Here is an 11,576-nt window from a genome sequence, read left to right as displayed (position 1 = left end):
CATTGACGTGTGTGTGTGTGTGTGTGTGTGTGTGTGTGTGTGTGTGTGTGTGTGTGTGTGTGTGTGTGTGCGTACGTGTGTGTCAGCTACACATCATCTTCATTTTCAAGGGCGTGATGTGAGCGATACAAAACATCCATTGGCTTAGAAAGCAACCAATCAGTGTCAGAGAAGGAACTTCGGTGTGGAACTACTGGGTTAGGATTTCAGAGTTGGGAGAGCGATTTTGGCACTTACACAAAGAGGACGCTCATCTCCCCCTAAAACACTATTCCTGCCTCATACATGCCTGTCCCCTTTCACCCTCTCGTCGTTTTTCACCAGCAATAAGGCGCAGTAAAGGCTCCAGGATGTACACGGCCGGGCTCAATCCGTTTTACGCATCAAATTTTAGCCTTTGGTCCGCGTACTGCGCGGGGGGTTTTGCCGTGGATACCATGAAGAAGCCGTCGTTCTGCATCGCGGACATTTTGCAGGCTGGAGATGCGGAGAACATCCCGGGATCGTCGGCCCTCATGGTGCATATGGGACACCACCGCGCTGCTCAGGGGCACTCCGGCAGCTCCCCGCTGCGCCCTTCTCCGGTCGCGCCGGAGCCGTCGGTGTTCGGCGCGAGAGTGACTGCGGCGTCTCCGTACCACAGACACGGACTACAGCTGACTTCGGTGTCCAGAACGACGTTTAACTCCCAGCAAGCTCCGCCGCCCTCAAGCAAAGACCTCAAATTCGGAATTGATCGGATATTGTCGACAGACTTTGATCAAAAACACAAAGAAACGTCGTCATTAAGAGGTGAGCAGAATATAAAATAATAAAGATATTTGGCATTTGGCTTAGCAAACCATCCTGTGATATATCAGCCAAAGAGAGCAATAAAGGAAGATGTGTTTAATGTCTTTAAAGGTGCTGTATTGATTTTAGCATTATCCAAGTAACAAAAACACAAGGCAACATAAGTTCTGATATATATTTTTTATTTTTAAGCATATACATACATACATGATATGCAGGCAACATCAAGTTCAACCTTTAGAAATTGAAAGTAACAAAGCAGAGGCGTCTATAATAACTTTAAAGTTGCACATGTGCAAAGTCAGTTACCTGGGCCAATTTATAACACTGGAAGACTTGTTCACAGAGCAAGAGTGCAACAGTGTAAATAGCCTAATAATATGCACTTCATAGGGAAATCCTCTTTTCTGTTGCCCCCCTCCACAGGGAGGTCAGAGGTCAGGCTCAGATACAGAACAGCAGCCCTGCAGCTGGTAGGGATTTAGTGTGTTGCTCAAGGACACTTCAGCCGGGGGGCTTGAACTCGGGATCGTCCCATTGAGGGATAGTCTCTCTAACCACTAGACCACCCCGCCACACCAAAGAGAAACAGTGGAGAAATAGAAAGAGAACTAGTCTTTGATAGTCTTCACTGAATGCAGGTTGCCTGTGCGATACTTCTCTCCTTACTGAAGCCCATCTCTCGCTCTGTAACAGATCTCACGTCCATCGTTAGCTCGAACCGTCAGTCAGGGATCCACGTCCCCGTTCAGCCTCCGGCCAGCCAGTACTTCTCCTCCATAGAGCCCGGGATGAGCGACGCGTCCGCCATGATGAGTTCACTAGGCAGCAGCGGCAGGCATTCAGGCCAGCATCAGTTTCAGGACACCTTCCCAGGTAGTCATCACATATAGGAGCAATACACACAGGGAATTGGCCTGTTGTGGCTGTCTGTGATGCCTACAGCGCTGGCTTCTCCTCTGATGACTGGACCCTTTCATTTTACCCCCTATTTCCCCTCTTTTCATACGCAGGTCCATATGCTGTCCTCACAAAAGACACCATGCCACAGACGTATAAGAGGAAAAGGTCATGGTCGAGGGCGGTGTTTTCAAACCTGCAGAGAAAAGGACTGGAGAAGAGGTTCGAAATACAGAAGTATGTCACCAAGCCTGACAGAAAACAGCTGGCTGCAATGCTCGGGCTGACAGACGCTCAGGTGAGATGCAATGCTGACCTCGATGCAGTTAGGTGTATTTTAACCTGCATACCTGTTGGTTTATATGCTGGGTGTAATGAGTAGGCCCAGCCCTGCTGCAATCAAAATAAAATGAGTTGTGTAGGTGGTTATTTTTTTTGTTGCAGCCCAATGAAAAGATGTGACAGTACAGTGACAGTGAAATGTGTCCTCATGTTGTTGAGACACACCCGGTAATACACTGTGCAATATAAACCTTATTGCATGCTCATGGGCCCGTTTCCTTATGTCTAGGCCAAGCAGACCCAACATGAAAACAAACAAGTTACAGTATAGGCCTGCAGGAGCTAGGCTATTTTTTTCCCATTAGCTTTGTAATTGATTTTCATAAAACAAATAAGCCACATTTTGCAACTTGCATTTTAGAAGTCATTTGTGCATTGGGTTAAATAGGCTATAAGATTAAAAAAAAACAAAAAACTTTAGAATTAAACCGAATTAAGTAAATATTCTGAACTCCTGACCCAGCCTTTTACTAGCCTACTGAAGTAGCCTAGCCTACATCATACAACATTAGTTCAGATCGAGCAATATGATTGGCCGAGAGGCGTTCCACTGGAGTGCCGAATCTCACCACAACGGCACTCGTGACCTAGCAACACCTCACTGTAAAATATCAGTCCGCCTTGCTTACATTCCGTCATAGGTTACATTGCTTCAATTACAAAGACGTCACAAACATAACCTAGCAACACGTCAAAACCAACGGTAGATAACTACATTTGTTGGCGGAGGAATAAAAAAAAAAAAATCGTTTAATTGTTCTTTTGTATTTTAATATATACATAGCTACTGTAATATAATAGCAGCAACATGCTATAGGCCTACACTCCAGGTGCAAAGCAGCACAGCAATGCCAACATCTTATAGCACTTCCTCTCGAAATAATAAACGTTTGGTGTGAGAAAAGAGCAAGAAAAACACCCATTTATTTGGAAGCCATAGGCCTGAAAAAACGACGGCGACCTAACGTTAGGCTACGTCAAATAATTTATCACATTGACAAAATAATAGGCCTATCTTGTCAGTTATCAGGCATTGCTCAACTTGTGGCCAGAAATGTAGGCTATTCAATATAGAAATGAATAGCAATAAATAGAGAGTTTAGAGGATTTGGTGGTAAATGACAGCCTATTAAATATTGGGACTACTTTTGGGTAGTGTTTTTAAGGCCATGTAGTAGCCTAATAATGACTGCATGTCAGCCCCACATAACCGTGCACGTGCTGTGTCTGCAGGTGAAAGTGTGGTTCCAGAACAGGCGCATGAAGTGGAGACACTCCAAGGAGGCCCAGGCGCAGAAAGACAAGGAGAAGGAGCAGCCGGACAAGTCTGTGTCGGACGCCCGCGAGCCGAAAGAGGCGGACGAGTCGGAGTGCGAGAGCGAGGCGGGAAGCGAGTCAGAGTCCGACGAGGGGCAGGAGGAAAACTCTGGACATTTGGACGTTTCTGAGCACAACAAGACCAGCGTCATCATGAGCGGGACCGGCCCCGGCAGCAGCACGGAGACGACGGCGGCGGCGGCGGCAACGGCGACAGTCGGGGCGGTTACAGACACAGTGGCATCACAGATATTAATATGAACGGACTGTAGCAGCCGGTGTCGCCTTAGTTTATGAACAATAATTTTTGACCGTGTTTTACTCTTTTGATAGAAGAATGACAGTGGTGTTGAAACGCATCTGGAGTGGCTTTAACATGGGCGTCAGTTCACTAAGGTATGGTGCAGCTAACAGACTATCACTTGCCACCAAAAACCTTCAAACCCGTTTATATTTCAGAGAACAAGTGGAGCAATGACTCACTATTAACAAAATATTATCATTTAGTCAATGTGATAAATTCTTATAGACACAGGTCACCAAACTATCAGCATTGGTCCTGACTGCTCCCCTGATGTGAAATGTCTTACATAGCTATGGCATCCAAGTAAACTTTTTGCTTGATTCCCTCCATTATAAAGATAAAAACTACAAGTTCAAATTTAGATTAACAGTTTGACGCCCACTACAGGCCGCTTCCACTGACTCCTTGTCGTTTTCCTCTCAAGAGCTTTTGTGTGCATGATTTCTTCCTTATCTCAAGGAAATATGCGGTTGTGAATTTTATTATTAGGTTATGAACCACTTGTTCCACGTTATGAAATCTCAGAACATCACACAGTGTTCATGTATTTTGTCCGGATAGATAGTTGTGCTATTTTGTTAATAATAATTTGCACTGAAAATATTGTAAATAAAATGTTTCTTACTTTGAAAAATGGATTACAATTGAATCAATTCACATTGCATTAATAATTATTATTATTATTAATATTATTATTATCATTATTATTATTATTATTATTATTATTATTATTATTATTAATATTATTATTACTATCATTCATTAGGCTATTATTTATTTCCTTTATTTCCAGTAAAAGGAAGTAATTGTCAGTTAGGGTAAAAGATGTGTCATCCTGCCTCAAATTTAACAGGAATTCAAGGAGAAGTTGCACAACTTGCATTTTTAAGCGATGCAATTGGTCCTACTGAAGAGCATTGCTTATTAAAAGGAAATTTGTAATAATGCGGTGGCAGATCCACACATGCAACTGACGCAGCCCAACCAAATTTGCTGAAGTGTGCAACAAAATAAATATGAGTGGGAAACGAAAACAGTGAGAATATACTGTCGAAAGTAGGCTATATTCCCTGAATCGCACATCATTTGCATACATGTGCGGGAAACTCATTTTTACTTTTGTGTAGCCTAACAATTATTTAGTTCTACCATGGCTCCTTCCTCAAAAGTAGGCTATATATAGAATAAAATAAAATGAAAATAAAATTGAAGAAAACCCTTGTGTTTTTTTAAACAGGCAGATCACAGGGTCAATGAGACTATAGTCCAAATCGTTCGTCGACTAAATCATAAGATCTTGATAAATGAAAATGTACACATCTTAAGGCCTAAGCATGTTAATGTACTAAATTTCTCCTGAGGATGTCGCGGCTCTGGCAGCGCAGAGAGCGAGGGAGAAGAGGGGGATTTATAGTTTGTATACATTTACTGGCTCCAGATATCAGCGACGACCCGGATGAGTATATTTTATGTATCCAGGCACAGATACAATCAAACAGCTCCTCCATTTATAGACCTCGTGCCTCCCTCGCCATTCTTTGCGAAGGCATTTAGTTTGGCTGCTGAATACCACGGTTTGATAGCTCACCTCGACCCATCTTATGTTAATGTATAGGGAGGATTATGTCTGATGAGCCTGATGGCTAACATGAGTAGGCTGACGTCAGCTGGCACTCAGTGATGAAATATAATTTCCCAATCACTCTTATCGCGATGGTAAAGGAGCGAAATATAAAACAAGCATTGGAAAAAAAAATCCACATTATTGCTGAAAGACCAAGGTTATACATCTATTCCATATATTTACTGCACAATTAAACCTGTTTAAGGAGGTTTAACGACATGATGTCATGAGAAACCCCCCCCCCCCCCGCACACGCTCACACACACACACACACACACACACGTCTATTAAGTCTATCTGTGACTGTGAGAATAATTATATTTTAATAGACCCCTATAAATCTGGGATAACCCATGATGTCTTATTTTCACTGAACAATGCCAAATCCTCACTGTCATCCTTCAGGCGGTGTACTGGCTGTTTAGTCATTCTAAATATAAACTGGAACTTAGAATGTGTTAACAAAGCTCAAGTTTCATGTCTATGCAAGTTATCATACAGTAATTGTTAGTAATTTTGTCTAATGTTAAAATCCTCCCCAAATTGTAGCTCTATCAACCTTTTCAGTACAGAAAAGTGCTCACTTACCCAGAAAACTATGACTTTTTTTTTTCCAAACCCAGTCATAATCCAGTCATGGCATAACACCGAGTACAGAGCCTATCCTGGCTCTAACATATGAGTTTAGAGCCAGGATATTGTGTGTTTATGCTTGTAAATGCATATATTGAAGAGTCCTGATGTCCAGAAAATTATAATTTACCCTTCATAATATTTGTATATTAATCTCTCACTCCATGATTTTGTATATCATGCATGCCTAGGCTATCAAAGATTTGTTGATGGAAAAATAAGCCTGGTGGAACTGGATAGGGGAAATAAGATTGGTCTATTTTTGGTTCTTTGTTTACAACCGATGTAAACTAAAACAACCATTTCACAGCTTCACAATGTATTCAAAAACAATATTTATCTATGAAATATTGTCAGTGCTGAGATCTGTTAATCAATTTGAAATTGAAAAAAACAAATCTCCAACACCTCGATTTAGCTGAATGTGGCGAGGCTGAATCAAGTCCTGGCCTTTTGATATTTCAGCATCATGTTAGCAGCAGCATCACATGTGACCCGGGCCCGGACCACCAGAAGCTCCCTCTCTACTATGGGGTCCACTTTCCTCTCCTCCGGAAAGAGGACTGACCCCAGGAGAGCTGCCGTTTTTCCGTTTTAGCCTCGCATCTTGAATTTCACTTTTCATTCTCCACCTCCTTTGCTATACGACTACCTGCTGCCTTTTGTTTCTTTTCCATATAGGAGACATTTTACCCCACAGCCACATCTGACCGAAAATCCTCTCATAAAACGACTGGCCTGTGACCGTTATGAAGTAGATGGCACTCATCTTAATCTGGAGTCTTAATTCACGCTGGATGAAAAGTTGCCTGTCAGAAATTATGATAGCCAGTTTCCATGGAACGTAGTAAAAGCCCTGGACACTTTATCAACCCAATATTAACTGTTAAAGGCTCACATATAAAATGTCTGGGTGGGTTGAGTCTCGAATTATCCTCGAAAAGCTGTAAATTACATTAGTATTTGCAAATGTAAAATAACAATAACAATCCAAACGCTTAACATAATACTGAGAGGCCTTGATTTGTGAACTGTCCTAAGAACTTTTATGACCAGGATAGGAGAAAGTCCATCTGGCCCGTATTTAATGTCAGCCTTTCCGCCTCCATTAAAAGCTGTCCTATACGTCCCTCTTGGCAACCCGGGACTGGGTAACCCATAAAACAAACCAGCCTTGCAGATTCGCCAATATTTAACGCTTTGAAAAAGTAACTGTGTAAAACAAATTACCTCTGTGAAAGCAGAGGGGGGGTTCTGTCTGCAGGGGTTGAGGGATTAGCGGGACTAAAAGCTGTGACGTCTCCAGCGCTTTGAGGCATTATCTGTGAACTTGTTTGATAGGCTGATGGAGATTTCTCCTCCATTGCCGTAATGCATCAGAGCGAGCGGCCTGTGGCCCTGCTGGAGGAGGTGGGGGGGGGGGGGGGAGCTGCATCATAACTCATCAACGGGCTGAGAAACTGCAGCCCACAAACACATTGTTAGGCACTGGAAACAGACACAGGTTCAGTTCAATAGTTCTGCTGATGAAGATGATGAAGATGATGATGATGGTGATGATGATGATGATGTTGATGAAGATGATGATGCTGATGGTGAGGATGACAATGATGATGCTGATGATGAAGATGATGATGATGATGATAATGATGATGGTGATGAAGATGAGGATGATGATGATGGCGATAATGATGATGAAGATGATAATCAAGTTGATGATGAAGATGCTGATGATGATAATGATGAAGATAATGCTGCTGCTGCTGCTACTGATGATGATGATGAAGGTGATAATAGATTGGGGTTAGTTTTTTGGTGGTTCTGTGTTATATAGGAACCTTGTTAAGGCATGAAATTAATCATTTTTTTCAATAATTACATATTTTATAATTTGACTTGCATGTTTTGTGCGATTGTAAAATCCCATAATCCATTTTTATGACATGATACACTAATTCATGTATTTGCCAAGAACATTGCTGTAACTCTCAGATAGAAATGAATCTTCTTGGCATCCACCAGACTCATCTACATTAGACTCAGGTGCTTTAGGGCGCGGCTACACTTCAAACACAGAAAACGTGTTCATCTCAGTGGAGCATTTTATTCAGTCATTGTAAATCTGGACGGATGCGTCTATGCTCTGGAGGTGGATCTGTTTGTTCCATCAAACATACTGATTTATGAGATTGGCTGGGATGCTCTTTCCTAAATGAACCCAGAGTCATCAGTATGAGAGATGACTTCCTCCTGAGACCAGCAAAATATTATTACACGGTACAAACCTTTAATTTGACAGCATGCCAAAACTGTTTCCAGCCATCCCCGTCATTTTAATCCAATTCGGTGGAATAACCGGTATCATGTGCTTTATTTATGGCCTTTATTCCAAACCCTGTTGGGACATTTTTCCCTGAATAGAATTAAAAGACGCTGCCTCTGAAGTTGCTATGGAGGAACTGTTGACTATACTGAAACACTGAACTGCTCATTGACCTACCACAGTGCCAGCAGAGAGTTTGTTATGAAATATTACCAAAACAGTCTGCAGATTGTCCAATTCATGAACAATCTGTGCCAAAGATAGTATCAATATGCTTTCACTTTTCCCTTTCCTTGTTTCAAAAATTAGCGTTTTATTCATGTCCATGCAAATCAATAGTTTTGTGAACACTTGGAACGGAGGCATATTCTCCAGCTGCCCAAGTTGCAGGCTGAACCAAACATGTTCACCAACGCTGAAAGCTGAGCCCCTCGTACAGAAGCTGTCGCCACATTTCCAAAAAGCCACATTATTGAGTGCTTTTTTAACATGGTCGCAGTTTCCAAGCGTCTTGGCCTCGCTTTTCGAAACCAAGCCCTTGCCAGCAAGTTGGGAGTGGAAGAAAAAAAGAAGAAGGAGAGAAAAAAAAAGAGGCATCTCAAGTTAAATTTAAAGATGTGTTTCTCTTGGAAGCTGGGCTGCGCTGCCATAAACCAAGGGAGACATTTTCATGCTCCACATTTTTCATGGTTTCTCTCTGAGTTTCCTCCCTTCCTTTCTCACTCCACCTTGGCTCCAGAGTTACCTACTGCTGCACTGGCTGGCGGACCGCAGCCAGCAGGGTACGGCGGCCCGGCCAGTTCCTCCCTCCCCGCCCCGACAGAAGCCCTTCCCCCTGAAGCTCCCGGTTGTCCTTGGATGGCTCTCACACACAGGAGAATCCCTCAGAGAGCGCGCCACCTGGACAGCACTACTTAAGCCCTCTTTCACCGCCCTTCTCAAATAATACACTGCCTCCGCGCTCCGAGCTGATGGCCAACGGCAATCAGTTATAAGCTGAAAGTCCTCTGACCTACCGCCCCGTTTTTTAATGTGGCCGTGAAGGAACCGTTTTATTGCAGACTGCAGACTGTTGTCTCGAGCCAACCCCGTGCGGTGTATGCTGTAATTTGTGAAGGGTGCAGAGGTTTTGGTATTAATTAGGACTGTGAAACAGGCAGCGGTCCGACCGCCTGCCCGTTTCCATAGAGGCTGAATTCACTGAGTGATGCACACGCTGGGAGGGGGATTACGGCCGCGCTCTGCCTGCCCCGCTGAGATGCAAACACAAAAGGGAGGATGTAAAAAGCACTTTCATTTCACAGGACCTGTCATCAGCTGCAAATTTTCACTCTGCTCTCTGAAACTGCCTGTGGCTTTGGAACTAACCCTACATTAGGCCCAAGAATCAGATTGCTATGGTACATGCTCGCAAATGAGAGAGCTGCTTGCAAAACTCAACCTCACTGCTGGCTTGAGGAGTGTGAAATTCTTATTTTTCTCAGTGATCAGAATATCATATTATGAGGGTAGATTTTAAGGTTTGGAGACAACTTCAAACTTTCAAAATGTGAATACGTGAAATGGGGTTGTACTCAAACTGCAGCATAAACTGTGTTGCTCCATCTGGCAGAACATGACACATGATGCAACTGAGGTTACCTGCGTGGCCTCTCTGAAGATAAATGTTAAGTGTGCTGAGTATAGTCTGAGGTTTCCTCATTTCCCCTTTTTTACGCTTATCGTGGCTCGCAGATGCAGTTTTATGGAGAACAGCTACAACGAAACGCTACTCAGTGAATAGCGAGATGAACTTACATGTCTCCTAACGCTGATGTCCAACGACAAACAGGAGTTTTGCTTCCTCCTTCAATAATCGAGGTGTCTCCTAAACATATTCTCTCCTTATCGATTCAGATGTTATCATCAAAATAGTCTGCTAATGTTCTGTTCTCTTTAATTCAACCAGGGTCAAATAGAGAGAAATACCTATTTTTCAAGTGAGCTGTTTCCAGGAAGGCAGCAACAGAAATCCAAGCAAAATCAAAACCAAAGTGCATTTTATACAAATGTTCTGCAGCATACTTTACACAGACACTAAGAACAACAAAGGAAGCAATAAAAGAGGTTAAATAATGGCACATGTTTGCAAAAGTCAATTTTTATCAGTTGAATTCCATTTTGTTGAACAAGGTTGAAAAACTACATATAAGTCAAGCCAGTTTGTTTCCTCGAGTGTCAGAAAAACTACAAGACTCCAATATTTAGACCACCCTAGGGACCAATCACAATCAACCGCTTCACTTGGCTCATTACTCATGCCCCCTTATCTGATAATGCCCTTATTATCTGACTCTGTGTTGTAGCATTAGACCCCGGTCACACTCCATTATATATACGTGTGTGTGTGTGTGTGTGGTGTCAACACTCCTGAGAACACACTTTAGACCGATACTGATGGATCAGCGAGGAATTCTTCTTCGCGACTCTTGCTTGTTAAGGGGAGGAGAGGGCAAGAGCGCGAAAATAAATAAGACATCACTTGGGTTTGTCTTGTGCTTGTTCCAAAATAAACAGAGCGGGGCTGAGAGAATCGGGGGGGGGGGGGGGGGGGGGGGGGGGGGGTTGGGGGAGTTGGGGGTCTACAGAGCCGCCGACTGTTGCACCTTTGATGAAAACACGTCAAGCCAGGCCGTACCGAGCGCTCGCACCACACACACGCTCGTCACCACAGCAACCAGTGAGGAGACACGCAAGTGAGAGTAAACATGCGATTTATAGAAAGCACTGCTGGGTTTCACATCCTTTATTCTCCGCTTCCCTCTAACTGATTTGGTTGACAGATTCAGACGCGGGTGAGAGATCATTATTGCTATCCTTATTTGCATCTGTGTGGTTATGGCCAAGTCATTTCTAAAACATAATGTCACCTAATGGCCTTTAAGGGAGAATAAAAAAAACTCCCAGGGTCACATAGATTTCTGAGATCCTGTGTGTTTTTCTGTGTGTCCGTGCACGTGTGTGTGTAATGTTTGCACGTATTTAAGTGCATGTACAAGAGTGCAAGCGCGAGCCCTGTAACCCATATGTGCGAGGGGTGAGAGTTCAGTTCCTGCAGGGGTTTGTTTGGGAATATATGACACTGCGCAGCTGGCCTAATCATCTGTGCATATCTGACTATAAAACTTTACTGAGCGTTCGCCAGAGCCAGCTGCCTTTATCAGCGGAGACGGAGCTATTCCCAGTCCGGACGGACGGACGGAGCCGCATGGGCCTCGGAACCCCAGATCTGCCGCTCCTCTCCCAGCGGCCCTCATCACGAACCGGTCTGCTCGCTCTCTTTCAGGAACATTTACAAGGAC

The 11,576-nt window shown here is 43.4% G+C and overlaps 1 protein-coding gene across 2 annotated transcripts; it reads left to right on the top strand.

The window, feature by feature from the left end:
* Positions 1 to 228: 228 nt before the first annotated feature.
* On the top strand, positions 229 to 4,283 carry hlx1 (H2.0-like homeo box 1 (Drosophila)). Of its 2 annotated transcripts, XM_071919094.2 has the most exons (4): positions 229 to 792; positions 1,489 to 1,668; positions 1,806 to 1,990; positions 3,268 to 4,283. In XM_071919094.2, exons 1-4 carry the CDS (start codon positions 351 to 353, stop codon positions 3,610 to 3,612), a joined length of 1,152 nt encoding a protein of 383 aa, XP_071775195.2. In that variant the 5' UTR covers positions 229 to 350; the 3' UTR covers positions 3,613 to 4,283. The 2 variants fall into 2 exon arrangements, with proteins under 2 accessions (XP_071775195.2, XP_071775198.2); XM_071919097.2 differs by lacking the exon at positions 1,489 to 1,668.
* Positions 4,284 to 11,576: the final 7,293 nt, after the last annotated feature.

The sequence above is a fragment of the Centroberyx gerrardi genome, chromosome 18, assembly GCF_048128805.1.
Source record: "Centroberyx gerrardi isolate f3 chromosome 18, fCenGer3.hap1.cur.20231027, whole genome shotgun sequence".
Classification (NCBI taxonomy): Eukaryota; Metazoa; Chordata; class Actinopteri; order Beryciformes; family Berycidae; genus Centroberyx; species Centroberyx gerrardi.
Note: the sequence above shows the minus strand (reverse complement) of the source record. Positions and strands in the feature narration are given on the sequence as shown.

Bases quoted from the DNA above. Each gene is read 5' to 3' on its own strand.
- hlx1 (XM_071919094.2), top strand. From the start codon at position 351: ATGTACACGGCCGGGCTCAATCCGTTTTACGCATCAAATTTTAGCCTT. The intron at 793-1,488 runs GTGAGCAGAATA...GCTCTGTAACAG, and splicing joins AGAAACGTCGTCATTAAGAG to ATCTCACGTCCATCGTTAGC. The intron at 1,669-1,805 runs GTAGTCATCACA...TTTCATACGCAG, and splicing joins GTTTCAGGACACCTTCCCAG to GTCCATATGCTGTCCTCACA.